The sequence below is a fragment of the Protobothrops mucrosquamatus genome, unplaced genomic scaffold (genome assembly GCF_001527695.2).
Source record: "Protobothrops mucrosquamatus isolate PMUCROS unplaced genomic scaffold, P.Mucros_1.0 scaffold807, whole genome shotgun sequence".
NCBI lineage: Eukaryota > Metazoa > Chordata > Lepidosauria > Squamata > Viperidae > Protobothrops > Protobothrops mucrosquamatus.
In genome coordinates this window covers 355021-374233 of record NW_015387072.1, presented here as the reverse complement: position 1 = coordinate 374233, position 19213 = coordinate 355021, and the positions used below count along the sequence as shown (strand labels likewise).

Genomic DNA, 19213 nt, shown 5'->3' with positions numbered 1-19213 from the left:
CGGTATTTGAGGCTCAGTTGTAGAGGAAAATTTACTGCTGAAAAGACCTTCTGGTTTTGCATTCTCCATGGCAGTCACTTCTGGATGATAAATACAGAAGACTTCAAGTTAAACTGATAGTTGTAAGAAGAAGACCCGTTTCTATATGAAGGTGCAGCCAACTGCCGGTGGAGAATTACGCTTATCTTCCATCTTCCTTTCTAGAATGCCTCTGACTGACTAGAAGGCACAACATCAATTTAGTGTCTTACACTCACTGCAAATCAAGGACCGGCGTGTCTCACCCACTTCACAATAAATTAACATTGATGGTGCAAATCTTGATTGATGGTTCCTCACATCAAACTCTTTTGCTTCCGGAGAGTTTGCATTTTTTTTCTTCCAGAAAATACAATTTTGGCTCAGGCCTTGTGTACTGCTTTTGGTTTTTTGTAATCTCTTTGGGACCAGATTAAAAGCAAACTTGGAATGCTGCTGAACGCAGAGTAAATAGTTTAAGAAGTTCTAGCCTTCTGGAGATTTTGCTGGCAAAACGAGTGACAAATCCAGAGATAAACAGAAAGATCAGGCCCCAGCTTGATTTAGACTGACATCCTGACAGCCTAGCCACCTCAGCTGAACAGCCCATTTTCCAGTTTCTACGATTTCTAGCTTCTCTGGGTTGAATTTCCAGAACTGGTCATTTCGAAAGAAGTATACAAAGCCATCCCGATGTGTGAGAGCTCCATTTGCCAAAGTTGGAACCCCTCCCCAGTCTTTCAAGCTTCGGGGATAATAAGGTTCCACTTGGAGGGTCTCCTCATTGACTACATAATACTTAGGTCCTTTAAAAAGCACCAGCTGACGGAGTGGCTGGAAGAACAGGGCAGTGTCAGGGTGACGTGGGAGATCACCAGTAAGGCTGCACTTTTGGGGAAAACCAACTTCTAGGAAAGATCCTTTGTAGCGCCAGCATCGGCCACCTGTGGAAAGTAACAGAGGAAAGAAAGTTGTAAGGAAACAAAGCCTGTCAATTATTAAATAGCAATAAAACTTATATACTGCTCCATAATGCTTTACAGCACTCTCTGAGCAGTTTCCCCCAATAATCTGGGTCTCCATTTTACCAACCTCAGAAGGAATAGAAATCTGAGTTAATCTTCAGCTGGTCAGGATCAAACTCCTGGCAGTGGGCAGAGTTAGCCTGCATTACTGCATTGTAACCATTGCACCAACACGGCTCCTAAATCATAAAGCCATACCTGTAGTTGAGAACCACAGTTACTTAAGAAAACGTACATTCATATCTGTATGATCGTGCAGGCTTGGCATGCACCAGATGCCTTCTCTGAAACAATGTCATCCTATAGAATTCAGAAGACATGATTTCCTTGTCACAAGACCTGACTTTTGGAACAGCCTCAACATCCAGATGGCCCTGATCCTATTTGTTTTTCAGAAGTCCACAAACCCCTCTCTTTTTCATCAGCATTGGGCCAGGACAATATGCCTGTTGTATTGAGTTATAGTATGATGAATATTCTTAATTGTATTCTGTTTGACTTTGGTCTTGTTAGTATGATTTTTATGTATTTTTTGGTAAGTCACCCATAAATAACCAGTTGTGCTTAGCATGTTATGTGAATGAAGTCATTTGATCTGTAACTAACCAGCTTAAGAATGTTGTATAAATATCGCCTTCCTTCCTTCCTTCCTTCCTTCCTTCCTTCCTCCCTCCCTCCCTCCCTCCCTCCCTCCCTCCCTCCCTCTATATGGGTGTTCAATTCCACAAAGAGACTCTGGTGGGACTCAAAAAAACTCAAGAGCAAATACAAACCCCAAAGAACACAGCACATTAAACAAGAGACTTTATACAGTGTGCCTAGTATGTTAGATTTGTTGTGGGATACATGCTAGCCAGAGCAGCAGCTGCATAGCTCACTGAGTATCCAGATAGATCCCCAATTCCTTTGATGCTTCCACAGAAAACTCAGAATACCCCGAACTGTAAAACAGGATTCATGATGTCAACAACAAATGCTTTTTTACAGTAGCTTCTGCCTGGATGTCACTCAAGGCCTAAGGTGGGAGAGAGCAAGCCCAAGCCAGGGCCACTGCTTTCTAAACCTGCTGCGGGAACAAAGGCCCCCTGCCTGCCCCTTGCTTCCTCCTTCTCTGAAGAGCTAATACTTGAATGGCATTCTATAGCAGGAGTGTCAAACTCAATTTCACTGAGGGCCGCATCAGCATTGCGGTTGCCCTTAGGGGGGCGGGTGGGTGTGGCCAGAGTGGGTGCAGCCTACTGGGTGGGCGTGGATGGAGTGGGTGTGGCCTACTGGGTGGGCGTGGCCAGGTCTACATCATTCGCGTCAAGGGGGCCTGTGGGGGCCTGGGCAGGAGTGGGACAGATCTGAGGGTCTCTGGCAGAAGGGTGTGGGACCGGGGCAAGTGCCAAGGCATGGTCCACTGGGGCAAGTGCCAAGATGGCCACCACAAAATTGTACATTGGCTCCCGGCTGGCCTGGGCCAGGGCCAAGGCAGCGGCGGCCGTTCCCTCACTGTTTCCAGGATGGCTTCGTGGGCTACATGAAACCACTTTGCGGGCCACATCCGGCCCCGGGCCTTGTGTTTGACATGTCTGTTCTATAGCTACTGTTTTTGCTGGTCTGCAGCCCAGCACCAGAAACTCTAATTCAATTCCATCCCTCTGGTTTCTGCAATTACAGCAAACAAGGCTGGCCCACTTTCATTTACTATGCAATAAGGGCTGGTACTTTGTTTACAGGCTGAGATTCCTAAGTATTTTACTACGTAATCTGATAGAGAATTTTCATTATTGTTTGCATAATTGCAAGGAGCCCTAGTGGTGCAGTGGTTAAGTGCAGTATTGCAAGCAAACTCTGCCCACAGTATGGAGTTTGATTCTGACCGGCTCAAAGTTGGCTCAACCTTCCATCCTTCTGAGATTGGTAAAATGAGGGCCCAGATTGTTGGATCCTCTGTGTAACTGCTTAGAGAAGGCTATAAAGCACTGTGAAGCAGTATATAAGTCTAAGTCAGTGGTTCTCAACCTTTTTAATGCCGCGACCCCAACCGGTCGTAAGTCGAGGACTAAACCGGTCATAAGTCAAGGACTAAACCGGTCGTAAGTCGAGGACTACCCAACCGGTCGTAAGTCGAGGACTTTCCCTGCCCGGGAGCGCCGCGCATGCGTGGTTCCGCCCCCTGCGCCGGCCGAGGCATAGCTGGCAAGTGGCAGAGACGGAGCAGGCCGACCACCAGCTGGCCCAGCCCAAGGGACCCGCCGGAAAAGGGGGGAAAAATGGCGGACAAAAAAAATGGCGGACAGCCTTGCTTGGCGACCCCCGTGAAATGGTCGTTCGACCCCAAATGGGGTCCCGACCCACAGGTTGAGAACCACTGGTCTAAGTGCTATTGCTGTTGCTCTAATTGCTAGTTATAAAGAAACTGCCTGAGCTGATAGATGTACACTGACTTCTGAGCCAGAGATAGCATAAGCCAGTAAAGGCAATCCCCAGCTTACACCTGCACTTGAGCCTGGAATTATGATTGTAATTCCATAAGTTATGACAGTCATCAAGGGGGCCACGATGTGATTGCGACAGGCTTTATTACCTTTCTTGTAGCAGTCTTTAAGCAAATGCCATGATCATTAAACAAACCTGTTTTAGCCAATGGGCATTTTTTGCAGGAAATCAGAAGTAAAAGTTGGTTTTTGGGGGGAAAAAAAAAAAAAAAGGCAAAAAACAGTCACATGAAAATGGGTCATTGCAAATGGCTGAAAAATATGGGCCAGTTGCCAAGCACCCAAAATGTGATTAAATGACCATAAGGGGAGGTCCCTGTCAGAACTTAGAAACTGGGTCATAAGTACCTCTGGGGAGATCCACCACAAGTTTGAATTGTCACTAAGTGACTGGTCATTAGTTGAGATCTACCTGTAACAAGAGCGTTCTCACCTTCTTAAATGCTCCTGGCTAGCCAAGATATTACACAGAAAGCTGGTCTGAGCGAGAGAAACCTGGCTGGACTCATCATAAGTTCATGATATCTCTTCCAACTTTTTTTTTTAAATGCAAGGGAATTGTTACCTTTACTGAAATGGGCTGCAGGGGTGTTATTCATAATTGAGTGATAGCTACGGCAGGGCCCATATTCTACATATGGGGAAATCTTGATAGTAATACGGCAATTTTCTCTGCGTGCAACAATGAAATACTGTTCAAATAATATAATTATTCCTGGCAGCATTTCAACCCTGAAAAATGGGTCATCGCTGCTAAGCTCAGAACTATTTTAAATCGGAGACAGAATTAAAGTAGAATAGGCAAGCATGTTTTTCACAGAGAACCAGGAGATGGCAGCAATGCTTACTTGGTGAATTTTTTTCTAACTGGAGAATGAAAACAGGTCACAGGGAGAAAGGCCTATAAAAAAGTTGCTGCCCATTGAAAAACTAAATGCAGGTCAATCAATCAGAATAGAGCTGGAAGGGAACTGCCCCCTGCTCAAGCAGGAGATCCTATATCATTTCAGACAAGTGGTTGCCCAGCCTCTTCTTAAATCCTCCAGTGATGAAGCACCCACAACTTCTGAAGGCAAGCTGTTCCACTGGTTTATTGTCCTCACTGTTAGGAAGTTTCTTCTTAATTCCAGGTTGCTTCTCTCCTTGATTTGTTTCCATCTATTGTTTCTTGTCTTGCCTTCTGGTGCTTTGGAAAATAAACTGACCCCCTCCTCCTTGTGGCAGCCTTTCAAATACTGGAACACTGCTATCATGTCCCCCCTAGTCCTTCTTTTCTCTAGACTGGCCAAACCCAAATCCTGCAATGATTCTTCATGTTTTAGTCTCCAGGCCTTTAATCATACAAGGCAAAGGGCAAACCAACAAGGCTTCCTACTTACATTAATGTAGCATTGTGTGTTAAGAAGACTGAGACAGGAAACAGCAAGTCTGTCAGCCAATTAGATGGCTTTTGTGAAAACTTTCCTATAAGATGGGGCAACATACTGGTGTATGCTTTCATGATCAGTACAATAGTACCTCGGTACTCATTGTTAATTGGTTCCGGGAGGCACGATGACTACCAAAAACAATGAGTACCAAATAATGTAAATAAATTTAATGCATTCCCAAACCAAAGACAATGCCCATTTTTAAGGCAATATGTAAAAAGATTGGGTTGTATATCATTACTTTACATGAGTAATAAACCTAAAAATTAATAAATACTTAGATTAAATAAAATAAAAACTTCACTTTACCTGTACTGACGAGAAATAAAAAGCACAAAAATACACAAAATGACCACAGATGCTAAGACTGCAAGCGGATGTGCACGAGCTATCACATGACTAATGTGTCACTCTTTGTTTCAGCTGGAAAGAGTAGCAAGTCATGATGCAACTGACATCAACAAGTTCCAGCTTGCGCTTTTGAATACCAAACCACAACTACCAGGACAACATTTTCTCGCCAAAATGCATTGAGTGCCAAATTTGATGAGGTTCAAAGCAGTTGAGTACCAAGGTACTACTGTATCTGTTAGGCTCTGTTGGGCCCCTACTTAAAGCCAATCAGAGGTCAGGTCACCTGGCTACAAAGACAGGAGCCTGGTCAGTCTCTGCTCAGTCACTTGTAGTCTGCAGAGTAATCCACTTTGGCTCTGAAAATGCCAGACACAGTTGCCAGAGAAACATCAGGAAATCTGCTGTCAAGACTACGGTCACTAAACCCTGCAGCAAAGCAATGCCCAAAAGATGGGGCAACCCCTATAGCAGAGAGGAAGAATATGTACCTATCCACTAGATCAGGGGTGTCAAACTCTCAATGTCACATGGCGTCTTGCGACGTATCGCAACTTTTTTTCCATTGCCAGCAATGGGGTGGGCGCGGTTTCGGCATGACGCATCTGGCCTGTGGGCTGGCAGTTTGACACCCCTGCACTAGATGTAGCCACTATGACGAAGGGTGAAAGTCTTTTCCTCATTAATGATATCAATTTGCCAGCTCTGCTTTGTGTTAAAGGTCATATATAGGTAGTCATCAATTTACCGTTGTTTGTTTAATGACAGTTCAAACTTATAATGGCCTTGGGAAAAATAACTTACCCACCCTCAAAGCTATGACTATTGCACCACATTGGTGGTCATGTGGTCATGTGAACTGGTTGCAAATGAGTGTTAGTCAACTAATTCACATTTACAACAGTTAGGGCATACCGCAGTCATGTGATCATGATTTGCGACACTCCCAGCCAGCTTCCGACAAGCAAAGCCAATGGGGGAAGCTGGATTCACTTAACAACCACATAATTCACTTAGTAACTGTTCGACAGAACAATAACCATGTGATTTGCTTAACAACTGTGGTAATTTGCTTAACAACCACAGTAAAAATGGCCATAAAAATCAGATTTGGTCATGTGGTACCTTGCTTAATGACTGCATTGCCTAGCAACTGAAACTGAAGTCCCATTGTGGTCGTAAGTTGGACCATCTGTATGTTATCTTCATTGATCTCATGCCTACCATTTTTAAAACATCATCAGCATCTTCCACCTTTACCAAGGCATAGCTCAGATACCGTATTGTACTAAATCTCCCTTTGGAATCAGTTTAAATTAAAACCAACTCACAGTTTAAAACAACTTTAATTTGGATCAATTGCAAGGATTGCCTTGTTGAATCCTGATCTGTGGGGATTGCAATGCCACATTGCTCACCCAGACTGCCCCTTTGGATTCTCCAATGTCATTAAAAAAATCAGCACTTCCATTTGTAGAGAATGGTTTTTGAAATATTCCAAGCACTGTATCTCAGCAATTCTGAGAACAATTTGAAAAGCCGTGCTATTGTTTTTACAGCCAAATTGTAAATGGAAAGGTGGAGGTTGAAAGATTATATTTTATCTATAGCCTCTGGGCAATTATGCAGCTGAAATAAGATCTGGTTTGATATGTGCAATCAAATGAACTACCTTTAAAAAAGTAGAATTTCCTGTCTTTCTCTGAGAAGGCTGCAGCATCAATGGCAGAAGGGAGATCTGGCCATTTGGCCTGGAGAAGGTATGGACCAGCAGCAGACTCTCCTTTGGATACAATCCAGTAATACTTGCCTTTAAAGATGTACAGATTATCTTCCATATCTATATAAAATAAAATGTAAATGCCTTGAATATTTCAATCAAAGACATAATAATTACTGATATGTTGATCCATACAAATGTGCATTGATTGGAATTCTGCCATATTTTATTATTTTTCATTTAAATGTACAACTTGCCATATCTCCCCAGAATAGCTTTCAAGGTAACAATAACATAATAATAAAGACACAACAAAATTATAATTATAATGAAACCAAGATTATAGCAAAACCTAATCAACACTGAAGCATAGCTGAAGAAATTCAGGTTTATTTTCCCACCCAGCTGACTAGATAATATGAAGTTTTCAATTTAATCTCCCCCCTGGTATTGTGAAGATAAAAAAATGAAAGGTGAAGAGCAATTGTGAGCTTCTGAGAGAAAAAAGATAAAAACAAATGTTTGAATAAATAAAATCCATCAAAAGTTAAATAACCATTGTTTTATAATAACCATGTTAGCGTTCAATAATACAGTATTAAGAGTATTGCAGCCTTTTCATCTGGAAAAACTATAAAACCACTCAAGAGAAGTGTAAAAATCACTTATCTTTTTTACTGTGCTTCTATGTTCTCCATTCCTTTGGATCCTGAGAGGCTTATAAAATACCAAAAATGCTAAATGCATCTAATCATGTAAAATGCTTCTAGCAACTTGCTGTGACAGAATCACTCACAGGGGCTGGCTAAGCCTCCATATCTCCATTTTTTTCCTAAGGACTCAAATCTCTATAAAGTCCTTTAGAAAACCAGAAAGGTGGAAGAGGGTCAGATAACTAGGGATAAGTGATTCCATACATTGGGGATAATCACTGAAAAGCCCCTATCTCCCCAGAGTCCCTATAAGTGGCATTTCTCAAAGAAGGAAGCCTTCGTAAGCTTTCTGATTGGAATTCATGATCAGATTCAGTCTGGAAAAGGCAAAGCCATAGGTCCCAAGCCATACAGAGCTGTAGATAACTTACAACTTGAATTGTATCTGGAAGCTGATTGGTAACTAATACAGCACCTGAAACACTGATGTTACATGGACAAATTTCAATGTTGCCATAACTATTTCAGCAAGTGCAAGCTGTACCAGCTGAAACATCAAAAAAGCCTTCAAGGACAGGGCTTTGTAGAGCTAATTACAGTAGGCATATGTGACTGTGCACAGGTAGCCCTTGACTTATGACCGGTCACATAGCAACTAATTGACATTATAACAGACCCCTCCAAAAAATATTTACACTCAGGTTCTGAAGTTCCAGCTGCTGAGTCTCTCTCTGGGGTCACATGACTGTATTTTGGACACAAGTTGTGGGAGCTTCATCACTGGAAGTTTCAAGAAGAGACTGGACTGCCATCTGTCAGAAATGGTGTAGGGTCTCCTGCTTGGGCAGAGGATTGGACTAAATGACCTACAAAGTACCTTCCAACTCTGTTATTCTATTCTATTCTATTCTATTCTATTCTATTCTATTCTATTCTATTCTATTCATTACAACTGATTATGTTGTCACCAAAAACTAGCCTATACTTCCGCCCATAGCGAACAATGACCGTGACATTTGTTTAACTATCGCTACAATAAAATTGGGTCAGTCAATGATGATTACAGTCGTCATGACTTATGACTGTAATTGGCAGGCGATGTTACAGTTGTAAGTCGAGGATTATTTTATACAAGACTTCCTGATACCTCCTAAAGCAGAAATGGTCAACCTAAATAGCAAACTTCTTTTTAAAAAATTCCTTTTAAAAATGCCTGATAGATCTTTCTAGAGAAACGGTGCTACAATACCCAAGTCCGTTCATTCTTACCTACAGTTAAGGCATCAAAAAATGACAAGCAGTAATGGAACCTGAAATTTGCCTCTTGATTCTGTTCCCTATTTTCAAGGTAATGCTTCCCATCCTGGAAACGAGCAAATGATTTTCCTGGAAGTTGGACTATCGGGCCTCGGGAGGGTTTTCCTGTTGAGAAGAAAAGACAACAGTCAGAAGCAAACCAAGACCTGTATGTATTGTTGGTGTTTACTTGAGGAGAGTTCAGTCAGCATCTTTATATAGTTACACAGAGCCTATATATTTGAAGAATTTAGCTCAGTGCTTGAATCCTTGCTTCTCATAAAAAAAACCACTCTAATTCAGCAGTTTGAACATATTATGGAAGTAGCTTTATTTGGACATCTTAAATAAACTACATTGACATCTGTTGCCTTTTTCTAACTTAGGTTTGTTCTCTAGCCCTCACAGGTAAATTTTCCAAAACAAATTTAAACTTTGAAAAATCCCTAGTAGCTGTTTTGCCACCAAAGCAGGTCTTGACATTACCATTCCTTTTAGGCTTAGACGCAGTGTTTCTCAACCTTGACAATTTTAAGGCATGTGGACTTCAACTCCCAGAATTCCACAGCCAGCATTGCTGGCTGTGGAATTCTGGGAGTTGAAGTCCACATGCCTTAAAATTGTCAAGGTTGAGAAACACTGGCTTAGAGGGATAAGCAGGCAGATCCTTCCGTCACAGCAATGCGGAGCTCCCAAACTGTGAAGTAAGAAAAAGGCTCTCTTTTTTCTGCCATCTGGTGGTTATTAGAATCGTTGCAGGACAAAAACTCTACTGTAAGATCAGTCAGTGGCCGTAATAGTATGTGAGAATGATCTCTGGAAACGGGGCAAGAGCTGCAGGCAGGGTAGTGGCATAATTTTGGGCCAGTCATTTTCTCACTGCATAAATAAAAGGAAGCAGAGGTGGAAAAGGACAAATTATAAGCTCCCCGTGGTTCTCTTGAGGAATTCATTCATTCATCATTCATTTTTAGCCATTGTCTATCCACTGCAGGATGAAGGCCTCTTCTGTATATTTCTAACCACTAAAGTCCTGAGCTTTCTTTTGCCAACTGGGCCTGCAATACTTGCTGATGTTCTCAATCCATCTTGCTTTGGGTCTCTTTCACGGATGCCTTTTATCAACCGGGATCCATTCTATGACATTCTCCGAAGAACGGCATGATGCAATTAAAAAAGTTGATTCCTAAAATTTCCTAGCTTCCCAGTGTCATAAACATAATGACCAGGCAGCACAGCCTTATATAAGAGTCACACATCCCTGAATATTGGGTAGTTGGGTGGAAAGATGGCAAAGCAACATCTGTAAAGCAGAAAGTGAAGTTGCAACAGCAGTTTCAACTGGAGCAGCAGTCATTCTGAAAGGGCTAAGCAATTCCTCTACTCCAAAATTACAGAATAATAGTTGGAAGGGACCTTGGAGGTCTTCTAGTCCATTCACCTGCTTGAGTAGAAGACTCTATACTATTCAGGACAAATGGCTGTCCAGTTTCTTCTTTAAAACCACCACTCATATCTTCTGTAGGCAAACCCATTCCATTGATTAATTGTTCTCACTGAAAGGAAATTTCTCCTTAATTTTAGGTTGGATTGATAAACTTCCATTTGTAACTTCTTGTCCTGCCCTCAGGTGTTTTGGAGAATAGGTGGACCCTGTCTTCTCTGCAACAGCCCCATAAATATTGGAAGACCCACCTAGCCATTTGAAAGCACGCAAATGCAAGTAGATTAATAGGTACCACTTCAGTGGGAAGGTAACAGTGTTCCATGTGCCTGGCATACAGCCAGGCTGGCCACATGACCACTCTGCACTCTTTTTAGAGTCTCATTCACTCCAACCGGTTCCAAAGTTGCGAAAGCATGCAGAGTAGACAACAAGGGTGATTAGGGGACTGGAGGCTAAAACATAACGATGAACGGTTGCAGGAACTGGGTATGTCTTGTCTAACTATGAGAAGGACTAGGGATGACATAATAGCAAAGGTAAAGATAAAGGTTTCCCTGTCTAGTCATGTCTGACTCTCTGTTTCTTGGCCAAGGGAGCCAGCATTGTCCAAAGACATTTTCTCTGGTGATGTGGCCAGCATGACTATACTCCAAAGGCGCATGGAACACTGTTACCTTCCCACCAAAGTGGTACCTATTAATCTACTCGCATTTGCATGCATTCAAACTGCTAGGTGAGTTTTCCAATAAATAATAATAATAATAATAATAATAATAATAATAATAATAATAATAATAATAATAATAATAATAGTAGTAGTAGTAGTAGTAGTAGTAATAAGTTGGAAGGGATCTTGGAGGTCATCTAGTCCAACCCCCTGCTCAGGCAGGAAACCCTATACCATTTCGGACAAATGGCTGTCCAGTCTCTTCTTAAAAACTTGCAGTGTTGGAGCATTCACTGCTTCTGGAGGCAGGTTGTTCCACTGGTTAATTGTTCTAACTGTCAGGAAGTTTCTCCTTAGTTCTAGGTTGCTTCTCTCTTTGGTTAGTTTCCATCCATTGCTTCTTGTCCTGCCTTTAGGCACTTTGGAGAATAGCTTGACTCCTTCTTCTTTGGGGCCACCCCTGAGATATTGGAACACTGCTATCATGTCCCCCCTCGTCCTTCTCTTCATTAAACTAGACAGACCCAATTCTAGCACCCGTTCTTCGTATGTTTTAGCCTCCCAGTAATAATAATAATAATAGTAATAAAGTTTGAAGGGACCTTGGAGGTCATCTAGTCCAACCCCCTGCTCAGGCAGGAAACCCTATACCATTTCAGACAAATGGCTGTCCAGTCTCTTCTGTGAGGCGCTGTCACAGAGAAGAGAGACCTATTTGAAGATATGGTCATACCAACTTTATCTTGAGAAAGTTTTACTCTTGAGAAATTAAGTTCTATTTACCGTATAAATTCTGAATGGCAAGAACATCATCCCAGTTCAGGACAAAACCCTTGCCCAGCTTCTTGTAGTAAGGGGACATAAGAGCATTGGATACGGGGGAGTGCTCCAGGCCCAGCGTATGACCAATTTCATGGGCCATCACCACAAAGAGGTTACGGCCTTTCCCACTGTCCAGGGACCATCTCTCGGCATTGTCAAAATGGGCCTCGCCACGGCGTGGGAAGAAGGCATGTGCCAGAGCGCCCCCTAAGGAAAGAGAAGGAGAAATCAGATCCCAGATTAGATTGAACATATGGGTAATCCTTGACTTACAACCATTCGTTTAAGGACCGTTCAAAGTTACAGTGGCACTAAAAAAAGTGACTGATGACCCTTTTTCACACTTACAACCACTGTAGCATCCCTATGGTCATGTGATCAAAATTTGGATGCTTGGCAACTAGCTCATATCTATGATGGTTGCGGTGTCCCAGGGTCATGTGAACCCCTTTTGTGACCTTGTGACAAGCAAGTCAAGGGGGGAGCCAGATTCACTTAACAACCACACGTCACTAACTTAACAGCTGCAATAATTCACTTAACAACTGTGGCAAGAAAGGTTTTAAAATGGGGCAAAACTCAATAACTGTTTTGCTTAGCGACAGAAAATTTGGGCTCAGTTGTGGTCATAAGTCGAGGACTACATGTATTTATGTTTAGCTATGGAAGTCAGTCAGCTCCCTCCATCAGAGCATTCCATACTGCTGATGCTTCTTCTATGATCATCTTTATTAATGCCAACTGCTGAAAGTAGGAGGACCACTGCCTGGCCCTAAGTTGCTGCAGTGGAGAAACAAAAAGCTTTCATCCTCATTCCATGCAAAAGAGACATAAAACAAATGGCTTTCATCCTTGCTGCCAAGTTCTTACTTTGATACTGTGTGCTTTTTTGAGTTGTATGGGGGGGGATCTAAATAATTCCTATGGGGAGGAAATTGAAAAGCCACCAAGCCACCTTTCCTCTTAAAAGAACTGCTGGGGTGATTGAAGGCCAGGAAGAAAGGGGGGGGGGTTCTTTAAAAAAAAAAATCTGCTGTAGGACTTCAGCACTGCAGATGTTAAAAATTAAGATAATTTTTGATAGTTGCTTAGTTGCCAAATAAAGATGAAGAGAAGAAGGAGGAGTTCTGCACACCAGAGCAAAGCTCATTTTGAAGGTTGCACAGATCCCATGTAGAAGAATCCCATAAGCCAGTGATGGCAAACCTTTTAGAGACCGAGTGCCCAATCCACAACCCAAAACCCACTTATTTATCACAAAGTGCCAGGGCCGCATCAGCATTGTGGTGGCCTCGGGGGGGGGGCATGGAGGCGTGGCCCACTGGGTGGGCAGACTGGGGGGAGTGTGGCTGGGGGGGGCATGGCCTCTTCGATGTTGATCATGGGGGGCCGGCGGCCTAATGGACCTGCGCAAGTTGCTGGCAGCGGCGGTGTGTGTGCCCACAGAGAGGGCTCTGAGTGCCGCCTCTGGCACGCGTGCCATAGGTTCGCCACCACTGTCATAAGCTATGAAGCTTCTCAAACTTAGGATCAGAATTTCAAGTCTTCAATCAGTTTGACTGCAAATATATTTTATTTGCAATATTGGTCAAACACCCCTATAAATGAGAGTCTTGGAAGTGTACAGCAAAACCAGATTATCTAGAAAACAGTATTTTCTACATACTGTATATGAAACACATCAGGATGGGCAAAGCTAACTTCTGCACTACCAGCCTTCTCTCTGCCTCTCTCCAAGCTCAAATATCTTGGTCACATATTTCTTTTTAAATTCTTGACTTGTTGGGGGTGACTTCAGAAACAGTAGGAACCCCATGACAGAAGATGCATGAAATCAGAACTCTGGACCAATATGCTCTTATAACCAAAGGATTCTTATGAGGTAAGACATAACAAATCAACACCTGGACCATCAAAGGCGTTCTCAACTCCATCATTGTGATCCCCGTAGAAGAACGTCAGGCGAATATCTGCAGGCTCTTCTGCTACTTCCCAAAAAACCAAGGAAGAGACGTTGCTCCAGAGCTCAAAAGCAGCTTTCACTGCCAGACGGACCTGCTGCTCTGGCAGATACCAAGGCCAGTTGATTAGCCGGTAAGTCAAGTGTCGTTTATACCACTTGCCACCTACAAAGTTGAGATTTGGGGGGGGGGGAGAGAAATTAGTGGAGGGAAGATCAGAAAAAAACAATCAGACATGAGATTATTGTTTTCAGCACCCTGTTCCTTGTTAAAGGCACATCAACAACAATAACAAGAGCACATTCTCAGCATCTTCCAAGCAAATGTTTGAAAGAAATATGCAAACAGCCACAGAGTTAGAAGAAAGCAGAAATTTAAGAAATACAACTGAAATTCATTCTCCCACAACAGTAACGTGTGTGTGTGTGTGTGTGTGTGTGTGTGTGTACTGATTCTGTGATTTTCTGCAGGAAACCACTAAATGAAATTCAAGTGACAATGAAAATTATTAATTAGAGCCCACAATTCAATTACAAAGAAGACAAAGTCACGAAGGGCTAAGGGCATGAATTATGCTTAGGACAGGGGTCTTCAAACTTGGCCGCTTTAAGACTTGTGGACTTCAATTCCCAGAATTCCTCAGCCAGCTGGCTGAGGAATTCTGGGAGTTGAAGTCCACAAGTCTTAAAGCAGCCAAGTTTGAAGACCACTGGCTTAGGGTCTTATTCAAACTAAGTAGGGCGTTCATAGGTGCCGTTTGAATAGTCAAGGACACCAACATCCAAATGTTGTCTGTCTCTCCAGTTGTAATTTCCTCATAAAATTCCTACTGCCCTTCCTTCTCTTTAGCAGGACTCACATTGTCATTTTCACCACATATGACACAATCCAAATGTCAGGCTAAGATGGGCTTGGTAACTTCCTCCTCCAATTCTGAGTCATGCTAATATAATAGAATAACAGAGTTGGAAGGGACCTTGGAGGTCTTCCAGTCTGACCCTCTGCTCAGGCAGGAAACCCTATGCCATTTCAGACAAATGGTTGTCTAATCTCTTCTTAAAAGCCCCCAGGAATGGTGAATCCACAACTTTTGAAGGCAAGTCATCCCACTGGTTTATTGTTCCCACTGTCAGGAAATTTCTCCTTAGTTCTAGGTTGTTTTTCTCCTTGATTAGTTTCCATCCATTGTTTCTTGTCTTGCCTTCCGGTGCTTTATGGCCAGATGGCAATTCTATGTGTTATTTTCTATAACTGTGGGCTTCTTTCTTTGCCCTGTATGAGGTGTCTTGCTAGTCCTTTTGTGGGTGAAGGAAAGTATGGGCATGGGGTTTTTGTCTTTTTAATTTCCTTTGCCAGGTTGATCAGTTTCAGTTCTTTGTTTTGGACCAGTGCACTTTTAGTAATCTTTAGCTACTTTGTTTCTTGCCTTTTTGGCTAATGGATGGCTTTGGGGCAGTGAAAATGGGTTTTATTCTCTTACAATAAGCTGTGATTATTCCCACAATGGGATACAGGAATGTGGGCATACCTCGCAGTGTTTCTCAACCTTGACAATTTTAAGGCATGTGGACTTCAACTCCCAGAATTCCACAGCCAGCAATGCTGGCTGTGGAATTCTGGGAGTTGAAGTCCACATGCCTTAAAATTGTCAAGGTTGAGAAACACTGCGCTAGTGTATCTAGCCCTTAAAAAAAATATTTCCTCAGTTTAGAGCAAGTGAGAATATACAAGTAGCTTGCTTGGTCCCAGGAATTTGTATCTAGAGGATTCTAGAGCTCTGAGGGAGGGAGTTGACTTCAGACTGACATTCTGTATCAGTCAAAAAGGGCTCCACATTCGGCAGCCTGCTGTGATTCTCACGGTAAACGAAAGGCCACAGACTTCAGCCATTAGATTCTTGAAAGCATTTCCTTTCTAAGAGAAAAGACAGTTCCATTCCCCAAAGAGCTGCTTCCTGCTTTGGGCACAGGGAAAAGAGTGAGCTCATCCTAGTGATCAAGGGAGCCTCACAGGCCATCATTTGGGGGCCAAGATGTCAATCTTCCCCTCTCCAATTACTCTACTAGATCATCCAACCCTACATCTGCCAAACCCACGAAGCCCCAGGGAGAAGATTAAGGACACTATGAACTGCAAAATAGCTTGGAGTATAAATTTTGATCAGGGTAATAAAACGCAGCTTGGTTGTAACAAATCTTTAACAAATGCTATGTTTTAGAGTATGCCCGTATGCCTATTAAAACACCCTTCCAAAATCTCACACTGACTGGAGGTTTGGGAATATAACCCCTATTATCCCTTGTCAGCATTCAAGTAATGGGGGCTACAGACCAAGCTTCAACCATTACCTCTATGGGACCATATGCTCCCACCCGATTAAATTGAGAAAAAGCAGACTTCTTGTGGGTTCCCTCTCTTAACAAATGTCATCTACAGGGTTCTCAGAAGTGATTCTTTCTCCATTGTACACACACCCCTGGAATGGCATCCCTCCCCTGAGAGATTCCTCTTGACCCAACTGGTTGAGGAAAGCAATTAAAACCTAGCTATTTTGAGGGGGGATGATTTGAGAGATTCCTCCTGTGTTCCCATGCTTACCATAGATCAGGGTGGGAAACTATGGCCCTTTTATTTATTTATTTTTATTTTATTTATTTACATAAACTTATATGTCGCCCTTCTCCCTATAGGACTCAGGGCGGCTTACAGCATATTAAAACACACAAACGCCATCCCCCATAAAACCAATTAAAAACCAAATATTATGACTTGTGGACTTCAACTCCCAGAATTCCTGAGCCAGCCATGCCATAAAAGGGCAATTTCAAAGGGACAACTTCAAAGCTCCTACTTTCCTTCCTTATAATTGATTATAAGAACTTGATTTGCTCCAGTAAGACTTCCCTTAAAGAATACCCTCAAAGGACTATTCTGACAAGCGTTCAAGTGGAGGATCATCACAGAGGAAGACTGGCCCTCAGACAAATCAGCCATCAACAGACACATAGAGATAAACAACATCTACATACTACATTCAAAAGAGACAGTCAAAAAGCCAAAAAGGAAACAAAAAGACCCAAACATCTCACCAGCAATCAACACCAAGGTAAGCAGGGGTTAACAGCAAGATTAGCGCTAGACAAATAATCAAGAAGTGAACAATATCTCAATCAAGGAACTACTAAGTCAGACAAACAAGCTAACAATAAACAACAGACTAAACAAGCAGCCAACAACAACACTCCACCAATACTTATAGGGCAAGCCACTAGTGTACAAAAAGAGAGCAAACCCCATTCCCTTCTAGTGTTATGGTGTTGTCTAGTTTGGTGCTGAAATGTCTGGAAGAAAACAGCCAAGCTCAGAGAGCACCAAGGACACCACAGTTCAACCTTGAGCTACAATTATTCTTTCCTATCAGAGGATCAGAGGATCCACAGAGGATTTCCTATCAGAGGATCCACAGCTGCCCTGCAGCCATTGCTGTTCAGTTCTGGACCTACTGTAGACTTGCCAAAGCTGGATGCTCTCCAAGATCCAACAGCCAGATTTGCTCTGAGGCACCCACCAATTGTGTTTTCCATGGCACTTTTAGGCTGTGTTCACATAAAACATTCTGAACCTGGCTTGGAAGAAACATGTATTCAGGAGCAGATTAAATGTGATTAAGGCTAAACATGATAGCTTGTTTGTGGCTTAGTGTGTTTTGAAACCAAGCTTGAATTATGCAAATGCAGGAAATGAATTGTTTTGGCAATCAGGTTGAGTGGGAATTCAGGCTTGGTTAATTTAAACCTGGTTTACTTTATTCCAGTTTTCTAGACCTACAGAATTCACTGAAGCACAAACGAATCTCTGACTGTTTCTAGACAAAATGTTAGGCTAAAATGGGACTGATGAGTTTATGATTTGTGAATAGAGCTACTCTTTCTATCTCCAGAGGCTCAAGTACAAAAGTTTTAAAAACCATAACAAAAGTCTGTCCTAACGGGCATCAACTAATAACAAGATCAACTATTTTATAAGAGCCTAACTTCTGATGCTCAACCTCTAGAAGCGAAATACACGTCCCAGTTTCAACAGGCCCGAAGAAGCACACCTGCCTTTGGGATGGGTGCAAAGCTGTTTATTTCCCCACAAAGTGAAAGGTACGAATGAGAGCTGCAATTAAGATTTTTAAGGGGGGAAAAACCATGACTCAAACCTTGCAAAATGAGCCTCAGGGTTCTCAGACTCAAATTATAGGTGTGTTCCTCGAAGGAAGGCAAAAATCATTTACGCAGGGGCAAAGTTTTCTTTCGGTATTGCTTTTTGTGGCAAAAAGCAGCCACTGTTTTTTAACTTGGTTAGAGCAAGCTCCAATTCCAATTGCCAACATTTGTTTGTAAAACCTTTCTAAAGCTTCCTACATCATTTTTAAATTGATTATTCAGTAGTTTGCTACCAAATCTGGTTGTTCTTAGACCTACTGCCCTGTCTTCTGTCATACTAAAGGAAGCTTACAGGTAGTCCTCAAATGATGACCATAATGGTCATAAGTCGTAATAGTTATAAATGGGATCACCTATGTGGCCAACCCAATTTGATGTCCTTTATTGCAGTGGTCATTAAGCAAATGCCCTGGTTGTTAAGTGAAACAATGGTTTCTATGGGCCAGTTTTGCTGAAAATCTGAAGTAAATGCCAGTTTTCAGCAAAACCATTGTCAAATGCGGTCATGTGATTGCATGGAGGATCACCGCAACCAGTCATAAATGTAAGCCAACTGCCAAGCACCCAAACTGTGATCATGTCACTAAAGGGATAGTGTGACGGTTGTAAATGCAAGGACCGGTCAGAAGTGTGAGGACTGGATTTTTTTCCACACCACTGTAACTTTGAAAGATTGCTAAGTGAATGATCCTAAGTCAAGGGCTACCTTTAATTCCATTCTATTCTGCATTGGTTAGACCCCAGAATAAGTACAGTATCCAGTTCGTGTTACCCCATTTTACAAAGGTTTCACTTTCTCACAAATTGGAGCAAAAGCAAAAGAAGGCAGTGATGATCAACGGACTGAAAGCTAAATCCTGTGAAGAGAGGTTGAGGGAGATGCGTATATTTCACTTGAGACAAGATGATGCAGTAGAAATAGGATAGACTTACCCCAAAGGATCCCACATGCAGTCGCAGACAGGGGAAAAAAACATACATTCTTCTTTTAGCTTAGCTTAGAATGTGTTTATCCCACCCCACCTTTATTATTTTTAAAAGAACTCAAGGCAGTGAACATACCTAACGTTGCTTCTTCCTCCTATTTTCCCCATAACAACAGCCCTGTGAGGTAGATTATGCTGAGAGA

The 19213-nt window shown here is 42.4% G+C and overlaps 1 protein-coding gene across 1 annotated transcript in view; it reads right to left on the bottom strand.

Moving 5' to 3' along the window:
* Positions 1–549: 549 nt before the first annotated feature.
* Positions 550–19213, bottom strand: part of MMP28 (matrix metallopeptidase 28) — a 20885-nt gene continuing 2221 nt past the window's right edge. The window contains exons 2-6 of the mRNA XM_029284667.1: positions 13817–14038; positions 11874–12119; positions 8950–9102; positions 6980–7147; positions 550–962 (exon numbers count right to left, since the gene is read on the bottom strand). Coding sequence (XP_029140500.1) covers positions 565–962; positions 6980–7147; positions 8950–9102; positions 11874–12119; positions 13817–14038 — 1187 coding nt within the window. The 3' untranslated portion in view covers positions 550–564. The remainder of the gene's footprint in view (positions 963–6979; positions 7148–8949; positions 9103–11873; positions 12120–13816; positions 14039–19213) is intronic.